Raw genomic sequence first — 25,929 nt, 5'->3', positions numbered from 1 at the left:
TTCAAGAGATGCGCAATGTTCTAGCAATTAAATTTCAAAAGATCAAAATTCATTACTCAACCATGAAATTCAAATGCTAACCAGCCCACAAAATGATTCACCACTTTTCAATAGCTAATCTTTAAATAAACATTTAAGCGCATTTAACTATAGAGAAGTGGAACATAAATACCACAAAAGACACCAAAAAGAATTTTCGATTTTTAGTTAATCTTTTCAAAAAATTTTAATTTTTTATATATTTTTATATTTTTACAAAATTTTAAGTTTAAAAATAAAACAAAACTAAAATCCTAATAAAATTAAAATCTAATCTAAACTTAAATCTAAATTAAATATAACCTAAAGACTAACCCTTTTTAACTTTTTTATTTTTTAAAATTCTAAATTTAAAAAAATCAAAATAGAAGAACTAAAATCTAAATAAAGTTAAAATCTATTCTAAACTAAGATTCTAAAAAAAAATAATAAGGAACGTTTTTTAAAAAAACCTTTTATGAATTTTTTTATTTTTATATTTTTTTATATGAGATTTTTTGATTTATTAAAAAATAAAACAAAACTAAACTTGAAACTAACACCTAATCTAAAAAAAAATGAAAATTGATTTTTTTTATTTTCAAACCTTTTATATATTAATACATACAAAAAATAATAATACGCTAACCTGAAACTAACAAAAAAGAAATCAAAATAAAGAAAAAAAAACTAATCTAAAACCTACCCACACATAGAATCATTTTTATTTTATTTGTATTGTTGTGTGCAGGTGACGGCCAGGAGCAGAAATGCGATGGCAGCTTTGATGAGTCTGCAGGTTAGCGTGGTTCCGATTGAGGATGGAGAAGCTGAGCGATGGGACGACGAACAAGCTGCTTAGACTCGAGGAAAGAGCCATAGATTTGAGGCAGCGTGGAGCTGCAATGACAACAACGTGATATGGTGGGAGCTGAAGAATGGATGCAGGGAGAGAGGGAGCTGCGTGAGGAGAAGCTGTGCAAGGGTTTGTTGTCGGAGTGGAGGAAATCCGCAGGTCCGAGGAGTGAAAGGACGTGGGTAGTGGCAGCGATTGCAGGTGAGGACGATGAAGGGAGCGTGGAAATATCGCAGGCCTGGCAGCGTGAGGAGCTCAGGTCTGATGGAGCAGTCACGCGGATGGCCAGAATGTTGGCGGGCAGCGTGGATACACGCAGATGGCTGTGGGTGTGTAGCTAGATGGTGAAGGGGAAAAGGCAGCAGTGGAATGCGATGTGGGGGTGTAAGGACAATACGCAGGTTTTGAAGGAGGTATGGCAGCGGTGAAGGAGAATGGGGCTTGGATATGAATACGCAGAGGGGAGAAAGGCTGCCAAAGGAAAAGGCTGCATGGAAGTGAGGAAGTAGTCCCGCAGCCTGATTTTTTTCTTTAAAAAAAATTTCAAATTTTTTTCCTGTAAAATAAAATCTCAGGCAGCAAATAAATAGCCTGGAAAACCCCTTGATTCTTTAGAAACCTTAAAAAAGAAAATTTGAATCTTTTCGCTTCAGATTTCCTTTATAAAAACCCCACAAGAAATTTCCAGATCTGGAGTAAATATTCCTGTCGGAGCTGATCCTGAGGCCAGATCTTACCCTCCAGGGCCTAGATCTGGCTTCAGACAAAATGTTTTCTTCCGACTTGCAACTTGCAAAAACCGAACACCCAGAAGTAAAATGTGCAAGAAACAAAATAAAAAACACTAAAACCATCTAAATAATTACAGTATTCACAGTTTAGAGGCTCTAACTAGCCAGATTTGTCAATATGCCACAGAAATATTTTCAGAATTTTAAATTTAATGTGAGGTGCTTCAGAAAACCCTTCATGCATCCGCAACAAAAATTCTAATGATAAGCCCAGGATCAAAACTAGCTGGGCTCTTCAGAAAATGCAATCCGGGAGTTGGCTGGTTCAACCAAGAACTTCCCCGAATGCCCGGTAAACTTCGAAATCTAGATTTTCCTGCACAGCTTACTTCAACCATTAACAAAGAGGGAGAAAACAATACTAAAATCCAAATCTAATGGAGATACTTGCCATCATATTCATAAATTTAACTATCATTCAAACCCTAGCGACTAAACAAGATACCTGTGTTTAAAATCACTCTTCATAAAGCTATTATCAATGGCTGAAATTAAAATCATGCACATAAATAAAACATCTTGTAACATTTCCAGAAGAGTAACACCAGCAAGATTTCAACCCCAAAGTCTTTCTTTATTGCACATGAAAAATGACTACAAGAGAGCTTTCTTTAGCACACGACTCTAAGATCGAACCCATCTCAAATGACCCCTGACACCCTATTTAAAGGAATTTTTCCCAACGGCTAGTTCGAGTGATCCATGTCAAAATGATCTCGACCATCGATGAGGATCGAAATCTCTTTTAATCTCATCTGTTGAAATTTTAAATATATTAAAAAATTAAAATCTTCATTTATTTCCTCAAAACTTTGACTTATTATTATTTTATTAGATATTTTCAATTATTTATTTATTTTATTTTATTTTTTAATTTTATTATTTATATTTTTTATTATTTTTACTGGATCCTCAAGCTTAGCCTTTGGAAAAAACACCTAGGACCTAGGACTATTGAGGGGATAAAACATTTTATAACCCTCAAGACGCTTTACATCATGACCTTTACAATTTTACATCTCAAGGGGGAAAACCTATTTGACATAGGTCCTCATAGACTACTCAGTTCTGCGACACAAATATAATCTAACAGATCAAGCAATTTGTAATAACCTAATCAAATAATTAGGATTATTTCCAAATTACTTTTACATAGACTCGAAACATACTAGGACTCCCCTAAGATTCTAATGACAAAATCCATTTTGGCTTTGGGGTTAGGCTGAAGGAAAACTCTGCCAATGATGGATCGGTGAAACAAAAAACCTTCCGGAATGTAGATCATCACTAGAAAATTAGGTTCACCTAGGCAATTACATACATGATACAGATCTGCTAAGATTATCTACAATTTACACATGTAGACTAGGTTTACAACATATTATGATCGCGCTGAAGATGATATTCGAATGGCATAGACACGTCGATCAAGCGCTATCCCTTTTGCGAAAAAAATGGGGTGTACTACTATGGGTAGTTGACACGTAGTGGTCAACACAGTGGATGAAGGGTAGCAGGCCAAGCATCAACAACACATAGGACCAATGCTGTGGATCAGTGTGATACTTATGTTGGGAAGTATTGCTAGAGCACATTCCTTGCTAAGAAGGAGTGTTGATTTTGGGTAGCATCGGATGTGCTCTAGCTCCAAAATTTTGTGGAGGGGCTAGAACACATGAGGTCTCCAAGACCCATAAATCGTTTGGAGAAATTCCATCCGGATTAGGAGTTATTAAAATAATTAATATTTTTAATAGGGTTCCTAAGTCTAAACCTAGGAAAATAAAAATATTAATGTGTATTAATAAAAATATGGGTGAGAAGCTTCTAAATGACGAGGATCGAGTTTGTTTTAATCTTAGCTATTGATTAGAGACTTAATCTTGGCTGTTGATTCATCAACAGGAAAAGTATAAAGTATAAGAGGAGGCTTGAGGGTCAGTTGGAGATACACCATATTGATTAGTCAATTCGATTTTTCTGGGGCGAGGTTTGCTGAGAAAGTCGAACAGGTGATCTGAGTTGTAGCAGAGGGATAGTTGGGGTTGGAGGATCTTCTCCGGGACTCCGAATACTCAGCAGAGAGAGGTAGAGATACATCAGAGGAGGCAACGTAGACCAAGGGAGGCTAACGCTGGACCAAGAGGGCCCACGGATTTCTTGACACAATGCTAGTGCAAGGGAAGAGCTGCCCTCCTGCAGAAGTCCGAATTCAGCTGGGGAGCAACAGGATCAACCGAGAAGGCTGACGTCAGAGCTCCAGGAGGTAGAGGAGGCAACAAAGAGTTGACGCAGAGTGTCAGAGTGCTCCACACAAGCCCACTCAGCTATTGCGAAGGGGCAACACAATTGTAGCGGGGATAGTCAGTGCAGTTGCCGAATCGAAGGGATTTTGCCGGCTGAAGTGAGATAATCTCAGTTTTTGCCAGTATATTTTATCTCTGTAACTGGATAGTCGAGAGGGCATCCAGAGTTGTATTCAGAACCAGTGTTGTGAACATCGCGATTAAATAGCGATTTTTCTTGAAAAAATCGTGATTTTTTTGCCTGGACGATTTCGCCGATGTTTTTGTTGATCTTTTTTTTTCAAAAAATCGCGATTTTTTTGAAAAAAGTGCGATCCGATGCGAAAAAATTGTGGGTGCTCTGAACAACGCATTTTTAAAGCGATTTTTGGGTTTTTGTTTGTCATTTTTTTCAGACAGCGGGTTTGTTTGAGAGATGATGAGGAGAGGAAGTCGATTACAAGGGCAGAGGAGGAGAAAAATAAAAGGTTTTAGCATCCCAAGCAAGACAAATTTGAGTTTGGACCAATTTTTTCAGCAAAGTGTGGCATCCGGGTATGGGCACCAAATTTGGCCATTTTTTTTTGAATTTTTCTTGTTTTTCTTGGGTTTCTATAACCCATTGATTATCAATGATTTTTGAGTGGATTTGATTGTGTTTTTTTTTTTTTCATTTTTGTTGCATAGAGTGGAGAGGGTTCATTTTGGTCAAAAATGCAAAAACTTGATTGTTAGATTTATTAGTTTAATTTCTTCTTGTGCTCTATTTTTTTGCATCATTTTTGTTTGGGTTTGAATGTGCATTTTTTCTATTATTGTTGCATTGAGTTGAGGTTTTTTTTTGTTGTTGTCAAAAATTCAATGTGTTGTATGTAAATTTTATTTTTATTTTTTTAACTTGCAATTCTTCTTGTGCCCTAGGTTCAACTTCAAACTTCATCTTACATTAAAACTCAAGAGTTCAACCAAGTTACAAACATGCCAAGGAAATTGGACCCTCTGTGGGAATTTGGTGAACCTGATGGAGGGTTTGACAGATCAAACTTGTCTTGCAAGTTGTGTGGGCATCATATGACGGGGGGTGTATAGATTGAAGTATCACCTTGCACAAATCCCTGGACATGAGGTAGGGCCTTGCACCAATACAAATCCAGAAATCATCCAAAGAGCCCTTAGATCATTGGAAGAAATAGAGCAAACCAAACAGTCCAAGTCAACTCTGAGGAGTCAACTAGTGGGGAATAGAGTGTTAAGAGGTGAATATGAGAGTGGCACTGGTTCTACTTCAACATCAATATCTACAACCAATTCTATAGTTGCCTCATCATATTTTGTTTCTAGAACCACGGCTGGTTCACAACCATCTATCTCTTCAATACTTAAAAAAAGGAGAAAGAAGACGCTGACAAGTTGTTGGGCAAGTTTCTTCTTTGGAGTGATATTCCTTTCAGCGTTGCAAGGAATAATCCATTTTTCCAGCCTGTTGTTGATGTTATTGCAATTGTTGGCCCAAGGTACAAAGTCCCTTCTTATGATGACTTTAGAGACCGCATTCTTCAAGATGAAAAGGTTGACTGCACCAAAATATTGGAGGAGTTTAGGGCATCATGGGCACACACATGATGCACTGTGATGTCAGATGGTTGGACTGATCAAAAGGGGAGAAGCCTTATAAACTTTTTGGTTAATTGTCCCAAAGGGACAATGTTTATGAAATATGTTGATGCATCTGCACATATCAAAGATGCAAAATTATTATGTGATTTGCTAGATGTGTTTATTTTGGAGGTGGGTCAAGAACATGTTGTCCATGTCATAACAGACAATGCTGCAAATTATGTTGTTGCTGGCAAGATGCTTATGGAGAGGCATCCTACTTTATTTTGGATACCTTGTGCCGCACATTGCATTGATTTGATGTTGGAGAACATAGGAAAAATTCCTTTTGTCAAAGATATTGTTGACTCATAAAAAACATTACAAAATTTATATATAATCATGCATCTGTGCTTCATTTGATGAGAACATTCACCAACAACAAGGAGTTGGTGCGCTCTGCCATTACACGGTCTGCTACTAGTTTCATATCTTTTCAATCCCTCTTGAATTCTATGTGGGATGAAGAGAATGTTTCTTTCAGATTAGTGGCGTGCTTTGGCATTTAGCTAGAAACCAGAGGGAGAGGCCATATGCAGATTAGTTTTATACCAGGAAAGCTTCTGGGCGGGAGTGCAAGAGGTGTGCAACATTACTGTACCTTTGGTAAAGGTTCTTTGATTAGTTGATGGTGACAAACCTGCAATGGGCTACTTGTATGAGGCCATGGACAGGGCCAAAGAATCCATTCAAACCTACTATGATGATAAGGGAGATGAGGGGTTTTAGAAACAACTCTTCCTATGGGCAGTGATTGATGAACGATGGAACAACACACTCCATCATCCCATTCATGCTGCCAGGATCTACCTAAGCCCGCATTTTCTTACCCCTGTGGGTTCTTATTTGATGCTGAGGTCATAGATGGATTCTTCACCTGTGTTCAGAGGATGGTGCTATCTCTAGCAGAACGTGCAAAAATCTCCAAAGAAATGGATATATACAGGATGGCAGGTGGCACATTTAGCTTTGAAATGGCTGTGGTTGATAAGAAGACTAAAATTCCAGGTATTTTTTAGTTTGTTTCAAATTTGATTGTCTCGTTAAGTTCATAACTTCTTATTTTGCTTCAACTTTCAAATTTCATTTTTTTCTTATGTTTATCTTATTTGTAATTTTGTTGTAGATGCATGGTGGAGAAGCTATGGTGCTAGAGTACTCTATCTATGAAAGCTTGCCATTCGAATCCTTAGCCAAACATGTAGCTCCTCAGAATGCGAGCGCAACTGGAGTGTATTTGAAAAAATACATACCAAGAAGCGTAACATATTAAACTTAAAACTTAAAATATTCCAAATTTTCAATTAATATTTTGAATTCATTAAAAATATTTTTTTTATAATTATTATATGACCTTTGTATAAGTTGGAGTCCCAACGATTTAATGACATGGTCTATGTCTACTACAATCTTCAATTGTGGGTGAGGCAACTTGAGAGGACACTTGATATGGAGGCCATCTCATTGGATGGGATTGACGCCGCTGTTGCATGGAGGGTTGAGGCTGAGAGGCCTCTCATGGAGTCTGTCGATGATTGGTTAGAGCATGAGGTAGTGGAGGGGGTAGAAGGGGAGGAGGAGGAGGAGGAGGAGTAGATGAAACCACCTACCTAGGCTACCCCTGTCACCAGCAGAGAACATGATCTACCTCCTGTAGCTCCTAGTTCTCCAGCTTCTAGAGCACAATAGAGTCCACTGCCAACTCCACTGACATCTACATCTAGAGGGAAAGTTTTTGCATTTTCTCGCAAGAAGGGCAGAGGAAATCAATGGTACTAGTTATTTGGTTCATTTCATTGTATATGACATTATGACTCATGATATGAGATACATTATTATATTTTTTGTTGATATTTTGAGGCTGAGTTGGGACTCAGGAGTTAGGATTCACTATTCAGGACATGATCCACTGTTATGTGTGATGTAGCACTAGAAATGATATTACACATCTTATATATTAGTTTTTTTATCATATTTATGTGTCAATGTATTTATTTTATGTTGTAAATGCTTTAGATATTAAAAAAATTGAAAAAAATGAATATTTTTGTATTTGCCGATTTTTTCCCGATTTTTACCAATTTTTTCTCGATTGTTCCAATTTTTCCCCTCGTCGATATAATACTGATCGCGATGTTCGCAACATTGTTCAGTTTTACTGCATAATAATATAAAACCCTCAAAGCTCTTGCACTGGTTTTCTCGCATTAGGTTTTTCTGGGGACATTTGTCCAAAAATAACGGTGTCCCTTGTGTGTTTGTCTCGTATCTATTTCAGTTTATGATCTGTATCTCAGTGTAGTCTGCAGTAATGTTCTTCATCACTGTTTAAATAATTAAATAACTTGTTGAATGTAAAAACAAGTAGGAGATGATAAACCAGAGATTACATTAGGATTTATGATGTGTAGATTCAGAAATTTTCACATGTCCCTTATACCTAGCATATCTATTTTACGTGATCTCCTTCCTACCAGAACTCCTTCCATTGGTGAAAGTCCATAAAGAGGAGGGGGTTTTGGCCCATGGTTTCAGGGGAGAGCGCCCCCCCTCAAATCACTCCTAGAGTGCGCTCTGAGCAGGAGTGAATCAGGAGCATGCTCCTGAAAAAAAATTCACTCCCTGGGTTTTCACAATTTTTTTGTTACAAAGATGTTCCAAACACAATTTTTTTCAAAGAAACAAGAGGTTTTGAGTAGGGCAACATAATATTTAAGCCTATGGCTCTAGTATTGATATGCAATTCATGGTAATGTTAAATTCTTAAAGTAAAAGTGACATTTTCATACTTTTACTTCAATTTTTAACATTACCATGAATTAACTTAGGATGTTTGAGAGTGGTTTCTACCTCATTGGATTTCATATGGAGAGAGTAGAATTTTAGATCTCACTGAAAATCCAGCAGACTTATAAGTTTTTCAAGATTCCAGGATTGGGGAATTGCAATATTTCTATGTTGCACGGGGATCCATCCCCCCCAAAAATAATCATGTAACCTTCGTCCACACGTTCTGGGGACTTTTGGACCCTTAGGAAATGTCCCCAAATTGTTGGGGACTCCACTGGGGACTTGCTGGCTGTCCCTAAGACGTTCCGAACAGATTTCAGGGATGTTTTTGGTAGATTTCAAGGGTTTTTTAGGCATATTTTAGAGATGTTTTTGGAAGGTTTTAGGGATAATCCAAGCACAGAGCTTCAATTTTGACAATCATGGACATTGATGATTGAACAATATGATCATTTTTTGTTGGCATTATGGTTCAAGTGTTGTCCTTGATGGCAACTCACTCAGTGGATGGTACAGGTGCTCAAAGGTTAGTACAGGTGATGGCAACTCAATCAGAAGACAGATCTCAGTACAGCATGGCAAGAAAGCTCATACACGCTCTTTCGTTAAGCCCAAGTCGCGTGTACACGCAAGTTAGATTCAGAAAAAGCGCGTGTATGTGGAAAGGTTCCTTTGGTTCATGGTGGTTAGACCTTGGAAGTTGTGCCTATGATTTCGGACCATTATGTCTCGACGGGCGTGTCGATCCCTAGTTTTAAAGTTGATGGTATTGTGTTACTATGGTTTTGGCTCTTGGTATTGAGAAAGGCCTAAGGCTATATAAGGAGAAGAAGATCATTAGGCAAAGATCATCTTTCGACAAGGCATGAATATCTAAGAGAGAAAGAGATCTGATATGCAGGTTCTGAGTTGGTTGATCTGAGCTAAGGAGAGATCTCATCGGTTGATGGAGAACTAGATCTAAGGAGAGATCGGGATCAAATGGTTTGAAATGCACTATCATGTTATGGTTGATTATGCGTATTTCTAGATCTGCATATTGTCGCAATGTTACGTTCTGAGTCTAACTAATATCTGGTACAGCTGCAAGTTGAGAAAGTTTATTTTTAGATCTGTACGCAGGTTGGCTTCGGTAAAAGCGCGTGTATACGCGGTTTCTGCTCATTAAAGTAGCGTATATCTTTTGAAGCTTGATTTGGGTTTACAGTGGGATCTGACTGTTATTACAGAGTTCTGTAGTCTGCTCTGTGTTCTGGTAACTGGTGATTGACAGGGTTCAGTGGTTCAGTGATTCAAAGTTGGTTGTTTTATGCTTCAATGATCTGTTGTGAAAATTGAATGAATTGTGGTCTTCAGATTGTAATGTTGTGCTTCAGGAATATCCAAGTCTGAAAATGTATGAAAAGTGATACCTGGAAGAAGGAAGATTGTAGGTCAGCACCTACGTACTAGTATTTTGGCTAGTACAAAAGAAAAAGGGGGTTGGAGCTCCCTTCCAAGGAAGTTTGGAGAACGAGAGAAGGTTGAAGCCTTCTGCAGGTTGTAGCCTGCGTACTGGTATAAGGCTGCACCAGTACAAAAGATTGTAAACTGAAGTTTCATATTAAGAAAGATAGAGACAACTTGCAGCAGGTGGTTTTCACCCACATTGGGTTTCCACCTTATATCTTGGTGTTCATGTGTGTGGCTTTTTATCTGTTCTGTTATACTGCACATGTTTACTGTTAATATGATGAATAATGTCCTGATGCACTTAATTGAAGAATAAGCCAACTAAATTGTGAGTTTTCTGCTTATACGCTGTTTTACTTCGTCACAGTAGCGTGTACACGCTGGTTCACTTAACTGAAGTAGCGTATATGTTTTGGGCATTTGAAAAGTTTGATTAATCTGATAATACTGATTCACCCCCCCTCTCAGTATTATTTCCAACATTTTTCCCATTCATTTTTTTTGGAATACATTGAATCTAAATTTTTTGTACAAGTTGCAGCTCAAAACATGGGTTTTGTATGATGGGTTCATTTTGGATTTCTAGTGATTTAGATATTGGATTTTCAATGGTAAAATTACTAAAAGCGCCCTCCATGCTAAGAAAACAAAAAATACAACAGTTTAAAAGGATGATCCTTGTGGTTATTTTTCTTGTTCTTTCTTAGGATCATCTTAGCTTTTACATATTGTATGTGGGTTTCGAGGACTCATTCAAGTTCAATGCTTCCATCGTCCCAACCCAAAGCTTTGTGAAAACAATCAGATAGTTGTGAATTGGATTGAGTACTAAATATTTAAATAAATTCCTATTCATTCCCCTTATTAATTTGAAATATGAATTTAATATCATTAGAAAACTAAATTATTTTATAGTGGTTTTCAACACATCTATAAAAGTTTGCAAACCTATTGAAAAGAGAATTCCTTTTGTTGTTAACATAGTCATCATAGTCATCATTAACAAAAAAACTAATATAAAGACAATCCTCCTTGATAGATTGTTCATGGACCTTATTACAAATTTAAAGTAGTTACACTTATGTTTCCTAAAAGCTAAAGTGTGAAAATTTCTTAAACCGAAATCCCTACTACAGCAACTGATAATATTTCTCCTACTTGTTAATTTACATGAACAAGTTATTTGCAGTCTACAACAAACATTGAAATACACACACTGCAGCCTACACCATTTAAAATAATATGCCGAAACAAGAAACTGAACAAGAGAAAGATACAACACAAATGACACAGTTGTTTTTGGACAAACATCCCCGGAAAAACTCAATGCCGGAAAATTGATGCAACAGATCTGAGGGTTTTTATTATTAAGCTGAAGTTATCTTTGAATACAATCTTTGAATGCCTTGCTGGCAATCCAGTACAAAGAATATCACTCGGTAGAAGAAATCAATGAGATTACCTCACTCTACATTGCAAATCCCGGCTGATCCGGCCGCTGAACCAACAAGTTCCTTGGCTACTTTTGCGCTGCCCCTGCGTGGGCCTGCGTCAGCCTCTAAGGCACTGCATCACCTTTGCTAGGAATCGATTTTCTCTCAAGAGCTGAGTCCAGCCCTCCCGGCTCAGAATGTCAGCCGCCTTAGAAAATTTCAGACCTCTGCGTGGGTCCTGTGTGAGCCCTTCTTGGCTCTGCGTCACCCTCTCTGACAACTGCACTGCCTCCTCTGTGTGTTTCTTTGCTTCTCTACTGAGTATTCTTGGCTCCAGAGAAGATCCTCTAGCAAAAACTCTCTCTGCCCCTCTCTACGTGATCACTACGAAATCACTGTGTTGCCTCTAGCTTTAGCAATTTGATCTGACTGATCAACGCTTTGTGTGTCTTCCAAATGACCCTCAAGCTTCCTTAAATAATCTTCTCGTTGACATTCAATGGCTCAGATTAGAAGCTAATCAATGGCTAAAATCATTTCTGCTTGATCCCTGTCTTCTTCTAGAAGTTACACTCGCAGTTACATTAATACCCATTAATTATTTTAATTTCTTAAGTTTATACTTAGGGACCCATTAAAAATAATTAATTATTTTAATGAAACTGTCTCTGGGCGGAATTCTCCAAAACACTTTTTGGGTTCTTTGGAATACATGTGCCCAAGCCTCCCTGCAAAATTTGAGACTTAGAGCACATCCAATGCTACCAAAAATCAACATAAAGATCATATCTAGTGGCCAATAATGGAATGTCACTCAACCCCTTGTCAAATTGTTTGAGATTTTAATTGGCCAAGTGTAAAGGTTGTGCATAATACTAGCTTGAAACAACTACAAATGTCAATATTGAATTCTGCATATATATATATATATATATATAGCCGTCACCAACCCCCGTCCCTGAAAATTTGGGGGTGCGCTCTAGCCATTCCGGGGACTCGTTCCCCTGTCCCTGCCGTTCCCCTGGCCCCAAAACCAGTGCAACATAGCAATATTTCCATTGGATTTTGTCATGTACTAGGGAATGGGACTCATATTTAATCAAGACCACCATGCCCTCTATATACCTTGATGTTAGTGACATTGGTTGTTGAACTCCTTTATCATGACCCTACCAAAAATGTACCCATCACTCAAACAAAATGTTGACTTGACATGCTACATTTTTACTATTTTATGTTAATTTCTTAGAGGGTGATATTAATAACAAAGATCCCAAGATAGACACCGATTTTGATGAAATGTAGCTATTTGTTGTAACATGATTTTTTGGATGCTAGAGGCCATCTAGAGCCTATTTGTTGATGTATTTTTGGTTTAGAGATGGATTGCACTCAATGCTATTTTGGTTATGTGCACCCTTACATGCTATATAAATGAGAACTTGTAACTTGTGGACGTGGTTGATGAAGATTATAACTTCTAGATGATTGATGTTATATGGTTTAATCCATGTTTTTATGCTTTTTATATTTAATTCATCATTCTACATGCTTTTGTTGACATATATGCATCAAAATATATAAAAATATATATTATATAAAAATTCGCTCCCAACCCGGGAGCTTTTGAAAATGTCACTCCCCACTCCTGCTCCCAAGTAACCTTGGTTTTGGCTGTGAGGTGACATTGGGCCTCTACCCCATTGTTAGCACTTAGTCTAGCTCTTGTCTTGTAGGGTTTCCCTCTCGAAGGCCTGCTAGATTTTGTGGTAACAGTGCTGAAATGTCCATTTTGTGAAAAGAGGTAAATCTGCACAACAGAAGTGGGGCTATGCATGTAATTTCATCAGGAGTGAGCTATCTTGTTTGACTTGAACAACCTCTTTTTCACTAGATGAAAATTCTTTTCTTTTAAGTACACTGCATCACTACACACATGAACTATATATCATGTACAAGTTGTTTTGTTCTTGAGATATATACCTAAGTTGTTATTTCCTGTTTGACTTTTTTGTTGGAGAAAATATTAGATCATAGGTTGCAAAGATTATCTTTTATTCCATGTATAATCTGAACTACACCTTTTAATTTTGTATGTATTTTGTCATTACTTCTTTTTTGCAGTAATTGAAATTTCAGCAGATACAACTATTGTAGATGCAGTAAAAATACTTTCAGAGCACAATATTTTTTCTGCTCCTGTAAGAAATCCAAATGCAGATGATACTATAAACTGGTCCAACAGATACCTTGGTTTGGTGGATTATTCAGCAATTATACTGTGGGTCCTGGAGAATGCAGAGCTTGCAGCAGTTGCTTTGGCAACAGGTTCGGCAGCTGCAGCAGGGATGGGTGTGGGGGCCATTAGTGCTGTGGGAGCAGTTGCATTGGGTGCGACTGGTCCTGTTGCAGTTGCTGGATTAACAATTGCTGCTCTTGGTGCAGCTGTTGCAGGTGGAGTCGCTGCCAATAAAGGTGCAGGAAAGGATGCTCTGACTGCTGCAGATTATCTAGGTGAGGACTTTTACAAGGTCATCTTTCAAGAAGAACCATTCAAGTCCACCACGGTAAGTATATCATCTCAAAAGTCTACTATTATTGTTACTCTATGATTGTGAAACTGGGCATATTTTTCTCTGCATTATATAAAAACAAAATATTTTTTAAGATTTTTTTGACACATAGTATGTAATCTTGTTACAATGCTGTAGGTTCATTTGCAACTATGAATTAAGCTTTTGAAAACACAAGAGAAAGACTTCTGTAGAATAAAAATTCTGGAGGATGCAAATCTAAATGGGCACATTGAGACAATGAATGCATGCATGTGGGTGGAGTGCTATTTCCAGAGAATGTGCATATGACATAATTAATGGACTAGGAAAGGCAGACATCTGTCCTCCAGTGTAAAAGGTATACTCTTTACATATGGGGAAGATTGTCAATGCAATGTGTCATTCCAAGCACTGTTGTGATCTTTCTTTAGTGCTTTGTGTCTCCGATGCCTCCCTTATGTAGTTTATCCACATTATCTTGTAAATGATACATCTCTACCTTGTATATTTAGACTTGCAACTTCAAGATTATGTAATTGTAAAATTGGCAACTAGGGCCAAACTCCAGGTGGGTCAGCTTATTTATGGCAGCTAATATTTTTATTGGATCTCTCTCGTCGAGAGGTGTACGATTGATCTAAAGATCATCCGATTCTGATAAGTGTTTATGGAGATATGAATTTATTTTGATTATGGATTTATTATCTAGCCAACCAGCAACTTATGTAGGCTCAAGAAGCCCAAACGTCATGTCTATTCAACCTATACGTTTTGGTATAAATAGAAGAGGATTTGAAGTCATTTGGACACTCTTCATGTGATCTCTTCTCCACGTCTGGGTTTTTGGAGAAGGAGAAAACACTAAGAGTATTTGCTATGATGCCCTAGCCGCAGTAGCATAATGATCTAGATCTAAACACTGCTATGGAAGAAACCCTAGAAGCTGTCACTAAATACGCAGCAACAGGAAGGCTCAAGATCTCATAACGCAGTCCAAGAAGAAACCTACGTTGCCTTACAGATCTGGCAGCGTAGAACAACAGGCAGCGTGTAATCTGGGCAGCCATGGCATTATGGTGAAATGCAGTTATGGTGAACGCAGTGGCATTATGGTGAAACACAGTCATGGTGAACGCTGTGGCATTATGGTGAAACACAGTCCTGGCAATGTCTAGATTGAAGCAGCAGTCAACGTGATGAAAATGCCGCAGATAGCATAGGCCTGTTCATGGTGAGACCTATACGCTGTGCATGGAATCATATGTATGCAAATGCTGTTCATATATCAAACGCTGTTCATGCTATATATCTATAAGCTGTTCACGTTCATTTATACACAGACATATGAATATGGAACCACGCTATAAGCAGTCCATACAACGCATTATGTATATACGCTGGATATATACACTGGGCATTATGTATATATGCTGAATATATACGCTGGGCATTATGTATATACGCTGGAAATATACGCTGGGCATTATGTATATACGCTGGGCATTCATATAATATACCACGCAGTCATACACAGTCATGGGATCATACGCGGTATGGAACACAGTCATCTAGACACAGTCATATATACGCTTCATTGTGTCAGGTATATATAATCTGCTTCAGTCATAACTGTTGTCCAACATGGTTATGAAGAACGCTGAGACAGTGATAAGCAAATAATGGGACTGCGTGGAGGATAGCCTAGCTACTTTGCTAGGCTGCAAGCCATAGCAAGCAGCTAAGGCTGATATACAGAAGGATAGTAAGGGCAGCATGATGATATGAGCATTGGACAGCAGAATGATGTAAGAGATCATGGGTAGCATGGATAGCATGATGATAATCATGATTAGTACAACATGGTGCCATATGCGGTGGTGCAGCAAATGGATGAGATGCCACACGATGATAGTTGAAGGAGTCACCTTGGAGAATCAGTCTGCTTCAACTGATCTCATCGTTATACGAAATGATCTATGCTAGATCTAGATAAGTCAAAGTGTTGACTTCTGTTGTAAATGTACTATCTCTCTCTCTCTCTTTCTCTGCTGAACTTTGAAGAACATAAAAGAAGAATTGATCAAGGGTTTCCCCACACATTGTGGGGTTTGTCCCTGGCTAGCGCCACATCTTGTGTCCTCTTGTCTTGGTATGCCTTCTGCGATTTATATTTATGTTCTATCTGCAGTTTACTTTATGCTGATGTGATTGCTATATGGAAAAGAAATTAAATAAATTGCTTTAGCATATAACGTAGCTAAAATTAACAGTAATTAACATTATCATAAGGAAAAACAATCATAGATTCATATATCATCTTCTAAAAGCTCTTATGTTCTGTTTTTCTGTTGTTACTAGTGCATTCCCATGTTACACATTGGTGTACGTCAACCTATATAAGGGCATAATCCTCTCAAATATTTTGGCACTGCTTTGCACATTTGTTTTTAAAGACTTACAAAGGTGGAATTCTTGAGAGTGATATTTTATGTGGAGTTTTATTCATATAATAAGTTTCATTTATAACAACCATATGGAGATAATAGTTCTGATGGGAGATTTTAACTTTTGTGGAAAATGAGGTGCTACCACTTTACTATAGTAGGATTGAAAGAGGAACTCCAAGCGACATGCTTGCTAGATACAGACATTATCGAGGGAATTAGCTTCATATGTTGAATGCTGGACAATAAAAATAGCACATTAAAAGGTATATTTTCCTCAAAACTTGCTAGGGCCTATGTTCCTCAGCAACATATCCATTGGGTCCTAATTTGTTTTCCCTCAATTCTTAAGGGTTGGGGAGATTGGATGGTGTGGAGGCATCCCTTAAAAAGTGGTTGTCTCTTGGAACTCCCTTGAAAAAAAAGGACAGCTAAGCTTCTTTTATCAAATGTGCAAGGAATGGATGGAGGAAATCAATGCGGAATTAGAACTGAACCAAAGCTGAATCAAAGACAAACCTTAAATTTTGGTTGAGATTTGCGAAATTTTGAACTTCAATGTTGATGTTTGGCGAACCTTGTGACATTGCTAGGCACTCTAAGTTATGGGAAACAATGGGATCAACCACCACTATCACCTTGGTAGTTGTTCTGTTGTTATTTTTGTGGATAGATGTTATCCCCACAAGAGAGGCTTCCCCAATAGATCTCGGAAATCAAGTAACCCAAGAATTCTTAAGCTAAATACCCTTCAAGGATTTTACTAGATAGACACACTAGGATAATATTTAATAAGGTGGGCCACGGATGCGGGTGATTAGGGAGATGGGACGGGAGTCGGGGGCTGGACGCATGCCGCCCCTCAGCCATCACGTGGCACCCCGAGCGAGCAGCTGGAAAGGACAAGGAAGGTTTAAGGCGAGGGGACCTGGGACAGTTAATGCCCGGAGAGTGTATTCGACCCAGCGTAAGGCAGGAGTAATGGCGGATGGGATCCCGAGCAGGGTAGGTGAGGACGCTGAGAATAAAGCAGGGATTGAGCAGGGAATGTTGGTCATTATGCAGTTGGCTGGCCTCTTTGTCGTTGTTGCGGTCCCTTCTCAGACGGAAGGGTCCATCACGAGGTTGGCTCAGGTTGCTGATAGTCTGGTTCATCTGGTAATTTGCTGGAATTCTCATCCCACAATGGTGAGACCTCGACAACGTATGCTCAGCCGTCGAGGCTCATCCAGAGGAGGGGGCTCGCGCAGACCTGAAAGGGACAGTGCTGGTCATTGTTGCCACTGCAACCTTGCCAGCTCCATTGGAGCCACCTCCCTTCACTCCGGCCAATTCATGGATACAGGGGCTTCAGGCTCGGCCACCTTGCCAGCTTTTGGTTCCACCATCTTCAATTTCACCAGCTCACCGAATAACCCAAGAATCAGCGCGCATGTTTCCATTCTGTTTATCGAGAATCCTCCAGATGATGACGACCCCATGGATGTTCAGGGGCAAAGGACGCAAGACAACCCAGGGGAAGCAGAGCAGGCTCCGACAGCTGAGATGGAGCAGGAAGCAAAGGTCCCGGCTACAGACCCGGAAAAAGCCAAGCATACCCAGAATGCTCCAAGGGCGGAAATTGGGGAAGAGGCAGCGACCTCTCCAACTGAAGCTGAGCGGGAATACTATGGGTGGTGCCCAATTGTGGAAGAGCAACCGGACGAACCGGACGAATGACGGCGCCAGAGCTCAAGCTTCGCCAGGTCGCTCAAGGTTCAGTTATCGTTTTCTGTTTTGTTATGTGTTCAGTTGGCGTTTTCTGGGTTGTTATAGCTGTTATGTATTTTGTGCTACTGTTGTGGGCAAGAGCCGTCTCCCCTGCGCGGGAGGGATTGGTAGGCACCCTTTTTGTCTAATGCCCCTGCGCGGGCCTATGTCCATGGTCAGCCTTGGTATTTCAGTTTACTGCCCCTGCGCGGGCTTACAGTGTTGGACTATGTCTTGGTTTCTGTCAGTCTCAGTCTTGGTCTCTGTCTGGTGCCCCTGCGAGGGCAAAAGCATACTGGTTTCACCTGATGTAATTTTGAACTCTGTACATATTTAATAGATTAGTCTTTTTACCGAGAAAAAAAAAATTTAATAAGGTGGGGCTCTGTGTGAGATGAGGTAACAAATTCAAAGAACCTATGGCTAAGTCTGGAGGGCTAAGATAGTCCTGGAGATGCTCAAATAGATTCCAAACACATGCTACCTTTAATCTCATGATTGCTTTTATAAATTAGAGTTTATAATAAGCAAAATTTACACCATGCAAACTTCATGACAACAATAGAAAAACAATGTAAATTAATGATAAACAATAAATAATCAAAGGCTACTTAACGAGTAAACAAAGAAAAAGGCAACGACACTTTTTTGATGGCTGAAAATACATAAACAGCTACTAAAACCCTAGACGTCAGCCCTAAACTGGTGGCTAAAAAATGCATAAAAATGATATTTTTCCTTTTTCAATTTAGAAGATGCAAGTCCTAGCCCTAGGACTATGAGGTTTAGAGTATTTTATGTTATTTAATGCACATTTTGCTGTAACCTGAACCTAGTTCACTTCATGAAACATAAAAAAAGGATTTTTATTATTATTTTATTTTAAAGGTTGACACATAAAAGACTAGTGCCTTTATCAATCTTGAATATATGGATTCAAAAAGGGAGAGGTTAATGTTGGAAGACCTTAATTGGAGTGAGTTAAGAGAGAGAAAACCTCTCGATCTAACCCAGGTGGCTTTCAATTAATTGGAGATTTAAGTTCAAGGAATGTTATATTAAGTTTTCTTGATGGATACTTGGGTGACACACTGACAAATTTTACAAAGGAGATGATAGAACTATAAAGATTCAATATTTCAAAATGAAAACTTCATAGGAACCTTGACTCTACAACATTTGCAAAATGGAAGAAGCTACTTAGTAAAATAGCTCAATTTCACCATAGAATCACTTCATCAATCCCAGAAAAATCCCTCCAAGCAATAATATCTCTGCCAAGACAATTCACTACCTTAGTGCTCCATTGCATCCAAGAGACAAGAAGATGTGTGCGCACTCTCTCTAGATGAGTAAAATGAGTGTGTGTGACATTGATCCTCCTAAATCAACTTCCCTTTAGTTATTAAAGGACACCAAGTCAGTTTAGGGCAAAAATTAATTAAAATCCCTAAAAATAATACCTTGTGTGATTACAAGTTAAGTCAGTCATAAGCCGAAGTAAAAGATAGCTATCTCAATGATAAATTATAACAAAAAGCATTCACATGTGTGAGCAAAAGGGAAAAAATTTGACTAAAAGCCCTAAAAATAATACCTTGAATGATTATAAGTTAAGTCGGTCACAAGCCGAAGTAAAAGATCTTAATGATAAAACATAACAAAAAGCATTCTTTTATCCCACATGTGTGAGCAAAAGGTTATCCAAGGCTGATGGTATTCTCCAGAGGTGAAGATCTCTATGAAAATGTGCAAGGATGGGTCCAAAGAGTGCTCTCACTCAAAAGCCATCTCCTCATCAACAAGGTGTCCACTCCATCAAACAACACTGTCCTCATCAACATGCCACCATCAACCAAGCCCACGTCATCACTACAAGCCTCATGACGGTGATATCACAAGGCTAAGGCATGAAACCATCATCTAGTGAGTTGTACAATCCCTTCCAGAGGGATCTCAAGTCATCATCATCATCAAACTAATTTAGAAACAAGGCAACATCCATCTAAGAAGGTACAATGCTAGCATGGGGGAATCCTGTGGTCTTTGTAGTACATTTTTGTAGGCAACGTCCTAGCATTAGTGTGCAACATATGTTGGATAGATCCCAAGGTCAATGCCCCTCACAAAGTGGTTAACGTCCTAGCTATGGTGCCCTAAAAAGCCATTACGTGGTGCTAAACTTTCTTTCTAAAGTGCTAGAGCAGTCTCAATCAATCCTTTAAGGGATGGAAACTATACCTAAATGTCCTAGCTTTGGTGCCCTAAAAAGTCATTACGTGGTGCTAAACTTTTTTTCTAAAGTGCTAGAGTAGTATCAATCAATCCTTTAAGGGATGGAAACTATACCTAAGAGAAAACATTTGAAACATACTCTCAAAATCAAGTGAGATCATCATCATAGGAAAAGTAACCATAAAAGTATCATTGTGGGCCATATCTAATGCAAAAGGCACCAAAGTACTTCACACATGCATCATTTTCAAATGTCTCTCTAGCTTAGGGTTTGTATATAAGTTACCATGCTTAGATATGGGAGGGTTATCCAAAATACCTATTAGGTGCTTTTAACCTGAAGGGGAGGAATACTTCCTAGGTCGACACATCTATTAGTAGGTGCAAGTGGTTATTGGCATGGTTTGGGGTTACTTCACGGAGGATGCCATCATCTTTGTACCAGTTATGAAATTCCAACATCCTTGAGTATTATAATGTGAGAAGGGAGCAATTGTGAGACTTGAGTTATGCCTTTACTCGACCTATTTTTACGTCCCTCTTGTGCACCTTTTTCTTCAATGCTTTTCTTTTTCTTGCACAACGTGGGTTACAAGCTTTTATTTGTGCATCAATTATCGTCCATTGGAGTTGGGATATTTAAAGTTTGTTTCATTTTAATTGCTCATGCATTAGGCAGTAATTGGGTGAGGTCTAATGAGGGGGGTAGAGCTTAGGCTAGGAATATGTCCTCACACTTTATTATATCCCAGCCAATCTTTTCCATTTTATCATTATGGCTCATTCTCTTTCCTTTTTTTCTACTGCATCAACCTCGTAGGGCAAAGTTTTCGGGCCCCTACTCAAAGATGAGGAAAACAAGGAACCTATATTGGTCACAGCTAGAAATCAACCCAAAAATGGGCTATGAAGACAACAAAAACATGGAAAATGTCAAGTATGGATTACCATGGACACACAACATCAATCGATGGCTCCTATTTGTGCCCCTCCTAGACACTGGAAAGAAAGGCCTCAAGGAAGGTCACACTAGACTATGGATAGGGGATAACCACCAAGGTGAAGCATGGGAACAAGAATACAACGAAAAGTTGTGTATCATCCAATTCGACCTGTGATTCATACTAGAATTCCCTTAAACATTAAATGAAAGCACTTGATCACAAAATTGGTTAATGTAACTTATAATAGATGGCCCACCTTCATTTGATAAGTAAGCTAGATGTCATAAAGCGTTGACCTGGAGGGCCTTTGAGGCTAGCTATCTGTTGATCATCATAGGGTTTTTGGCTAGCAAGCTGAACTAAAGAGGGGAAAAAATTCTCATAGTGGTCACCCACTTCGATGGGTAACATCTGGGTCCAACTTAGGGACATGTGCTCACTGTAGAGGGCATGATCCATGTGCTTGTACGAAGAGTTCATGAGAATCCTAGCAATCCTTGGTGACTTAGATTAGATACTAGTGTTTCTCTAAGGTTGTGGACCAAGTCGGCCTTGGAAGGGACCCATTCAACCTCCTAGATGTATATAAATACAACGCAATTCGTCCTTTTTGGATCATCAAAAACAAGTTCGATTTTTGTGCTAAAGAAGAGAGAAAATACCAGCAAAGAAGTCAAGAAAGAAGAACAATGTTCTAAGGAAGTAGAGAGAGAGAGCGAAGGTCAAAATATTATTTTTCTTCCCTAATTATCTCACATGTGTGAATTTATGAAGCTACTATTGCTAGTTTTTGTAACATCAAATGTGTTCTAGCCACGAAATTTGGTGGAGAGGCTAGAAATTCTAGCCTAGAATACATGAGATCTCCAAAACTGAGAAATTGTTTTTGGAAATTCCATCTAGAGATGGCTTAATTACATTATTAACCAGTTTTTAAATATTTCCGAAGTCTAAACTTAGGGAATATGGTTAATTAATCAGAATTAATTAAGTGGTCAAGGTGCAAATATTTCGGAAACTCACACAAATCGACTCCAAGATGATCCTAGTCATTGATTAAGTTTTAATCTTGGTCGTTGGTGCTCCAATAGTGGGATATAAGAGGAAGTCGATGGGCACTTGGAGAAGACACACCATAACACCAAAAGTTCGATTTCCTTGGCAGATCGATTTCTAGAGTAGCAACAGTGAATTGCTGGAGAGCCAAAAATCGAAGCAGTGAGTGAGAGGCAGGGACAATGTGTCCGGATTAGATTTTCCAAATTCAGAGAGTCAGCTACAGGAGGGCCAAGTTTCCTCAGTGAGGATGTGCAGAACCTTCAGAGGTAGCAGTTTGATTTGGCCAGACAAAGAGTTGATTTAGTTGCTGGAGGTCGGGAAGTTTTTCGGAAGGGACCAACGAGTCATTCTAAGAGGCTTGATTGGACAAATGGCTTGATCAGTTGCAGTTCCAGGTAGAGCGTACCAGTGGGTATGTTGGCTTGACGCAGAGGCTAATGCAGGGGTTTCGTGGAGCCCATTCAAAGCCAGCTTTGGAGTTGGATCAGTGACGGGTGAGATAAAATTTGTCTCACTAATTTTTGTGGCCAGTTTCTCCTATAGTGGATTGTTAGTTTGTGCATCCAGATTGTACTCAGATTTTCACTGCTGCTTAATAATAAAACCCTCAGTTGCTGCACCGGATTTCCCACATTGGGTTTTTTCGGGGACAATTGTCCAAAAATAACGGTGTCATTTTTATCGTGTGCGCTAGTTTTTTCTTAGTTTCTAGTGCTATTATTTCCGCAATATTTTATTTGTGAAAATCATAGTGTAAATTATTTGGTATTTACCTAGCAAACTGCAAATAAATTGTTAATAAATTAACAATTAGGAAAATAATTTCTAGTTGTTGTGATAGATGAATTTTTCACATGGTATCAAAGCTTGAGTGATTAACCGGGAAGCTCAAAAGCGAAGAGGAAAATTTTGCTGTTCAGAGGGAGCAACATGCTGAAATTTTATAGTGCTGCTCAGTGCCTAGCCAGGTAATACGAATTCCTGGGAAGAATTCAATTTTCAGTTGCAGGAGGCAGAAAAAGTTCGAATTTCCTAGAATAGTGATTTCAACAGGCAGAGGGAGCAAAAACAACTCAGTTTTTCGCTGAGCAGATTTCTTGGTTGGACGAAGAGGGTTTTGCTGTAGTAGAATCAACGTTGGGTGGAAGAGAAAAGCACATACAATAGAGGGATATTTTTTCTCAGGGAACTTCGAGTCTCAGAAGTTTGATTTTTCCAGGCAGATTAGCAATAACAGTTAGTAGATCTGCGCATTCAAAAATGGAGTGCGAGTAGCAGAGCAACAGCCAAGCAGAAGGAAAGAGGGGGTTTTCGATAGTTTTTGAGATGGCCACAACAAGGCTTAGAGATCAGGATAGGTTGGAGGGTTCCTCCAACTATGTCATCTGGAAGGCCAGAATGTCCTTCCTATTGGATGAATATGGCCTGAAGCTCTACATAGACAGTGTTGTGGTAGTTCCCAAGGATGCGGATTAGCTGAAGGAATACAAGAAGGAGATGGCACGGGTGAAGCGGTTGATCCTAGATAGAGTCCGGGACCATATAGTCTCACACATAGCTAGCAAGGATACTGCCAAGGAGAGGTGGATGCTCTCTCCACGCTATATCAGGGCACTTCCGAGCAGCGAAAGGTGTTCCTAGAAGAAAAGCTGAGATGCATTAGGATGCAGAAGGGGGAAGGCTTAGGATCCTTTCCTCACCAGGATTCAGGAGTCCGAGACTAGCTTACAGCTGTTGGGGCAACACCTCAACCAACAGAGCTAGTGAGATTGGCACTGAACAGTGTCTCTGAGGAGTGGCAAGTTTTTGTCCAAAGTATATTGGGCAGAGACAAGCTACCAGAATGGGACAGGATGTGGTCAGACTTGTAGCAGGAGGAGTTGAGGCGAGCTCTATTAAAGAGCTCCATCAGTGGCAGTAGTAGTAGCGGATTGAAGGTGGTGAAGGAGGAGGAGAATGTGGCCCTCGCATCAAAGGGTCGCAATCAGGGGTAGGGGGAACAGAGAAGGAATGTGAAAATTCGGCTAACCCTGAATCCTAGTGCAACAACTGGTAATATTTCTTCTATTTGTTAAATGAATTAAACAAAATATTTGCAGTCTCCTACGACAAATATCGAAACATATACACTGCAGCCTTCACAAAGTAAATTCAACTCGGGAAAACCGGTGCAACTGTTAAGGGTTTCAATATTATGTAGTAATAAATATGAGTACAACACTACAGATGCTCAAATCTAGCAATCCATACAAAGAAATGTCTGATAATAAATCTAGTGAGAAAAATCTCACTCCCAAAGGGGATTCGACACTAACCTTGGCTCAAATTGAGTTGCTCTCTATTGCCTCTATGTAGTCACTGTGTCAGCCTACGCAGTACTGCGTCCCACAACTCAGAATTGCTTTCCCTCTCGCTATCTGATCAACTGCTTTTGGAAGATGGATGCTCCTGGCCTCTGGACTCTCTATCCGACTTTTGGCACTAAATCACTGCTTCTCCCTAGCAAAATACATAATCCCCTCTGAAGCACTGCGTTGACTCTGCATGGATCTGCGCTGCCTCTCTGTGGCACTTACTCCTTGTCTGCAGTGCACTCATCAGAACTGGAAAAACTTCCGCCAACCTTACTATCCCGGCCCCTCTCTCACTGCTTCGAGCTCACTAGCTTGCTCTCTGGTAACTCAGCACTGCTACTCTTGAATTTGATCTGCCAGTGAAATCGAACTGTTGGTGTCTAGTCTGTGTATTCTCCATATGCCATTGAGTTTATTCTTATTATATCTTGTTGAGACACCAACGACCATGATTAAAACTTAATCGATGGCTAAGATTAGCTAGAACTCAATCCGTGTCTTTTTCTAGAAGATTCTCACCATGAATTAATTAATACCCTTTAATTAATCAGATTTCCTAAGTTTAGACTTAGGAACATTAAAAAACGATTAATTATTTTAATTAAGTCGTCTCTAGGTGGAATTTCCAGAAACGATTTCCGGGTTTTGGAGAATACATGTATTCTAGCCTCTCCACCAAATTTTGTGGCTAGAAAACATCCGATGCTACAAAAAATAACACTCCCTCTTAGAGAAGAATGTGTTCTAACGCTGCAACCCACTGAAGCAACACCCTGTCTCTGCACCACCTCATGTCACGACGCTGATGCTTGACTGCTGTTGCCCACCAACTACTGTGCAACTCTGATATATGCTGCATCTATGCTGCTGCTGGCCCTGCTGAACAATTGCGAACATCGCATTTGCACTGTAACTCCCTTTCCATCTGCTACTGCAACAACGGCAACTGAAAAGCATCCAAAATACTAAATCAACTATGATCAGTATGATGCATCTGTCTCTTGAGTCTCTGACTGCTGCTAGTCTCTGCGTTGTCACTGAAGCCTTTGCGCTGCTGCTAACACTGCTCTGTGCCAACTACACTGCTGCCAACTTTGCATTGCGCTGCCCAGTGTCTGACCACTACTAGCCACTGCATCTACCACTCTGGCATCTGACTGCACCATCTTCCACTGATCCATCTTGTTACTGAAATACTCTGGGCTTTTGTAGCAAGGTTATGATTCATGAGGTGGACCTCCTCAAGAATCCACCCCACCTCTTTGGGGCTACAAAACCAAATCACCCCACCTCACTCCTGGAGGTATA

The 25,929-nt window shown here is 39.4% G+C and overlaps 1 protein-coding gene across 4 annotated transcripts in view; it reads left to right on the top strand.

Annotated features, from left to right (window-relative positions):
• The window catches only part of LOC149182172 (Cystathionine beta-synthase (CBS) protein), a 209,072-nt gene that overhangs the window by 121,987 nt on the left and 61,156 nt on the right, over positions 1 to 25,929 (top strand). For all 4 annotated transcript variants that reach the window (XM_089416780.1, XM_089416779.1, XM_089416782.1 and 1 more), the window contains exon 3: positions 13,406 to 13,848. In XM_089416780.1, coding sequence (XP_089272906.1) covers positions 13,406 to 13,848 — 443 coding nt within the window. The remainder of the gene's footprint in view (positions 1 to 13,405; positions 13,849 to 25,929) is intronic.

This window comes from Pinus tabuliformis, chromosome 3_2, assembly GCF_031772625.1.
Source record: "Pinus tabuliformis cultivar Carrire ecotype Pingquan chromosome 3_2, CPIR1, whole genome shotgun sequence".
NCBI lineage: Eukaryota > Viridiplantae > Streptophyta > Pinopsida > Pinales > Pinaceae > Pinus > Pinus tabuliformis.
The sequence above is the reverse complement of the archived record's forward strand: the minus strand, read 5'-3'. Positions and strand labels throughout refer to the sequence as shown.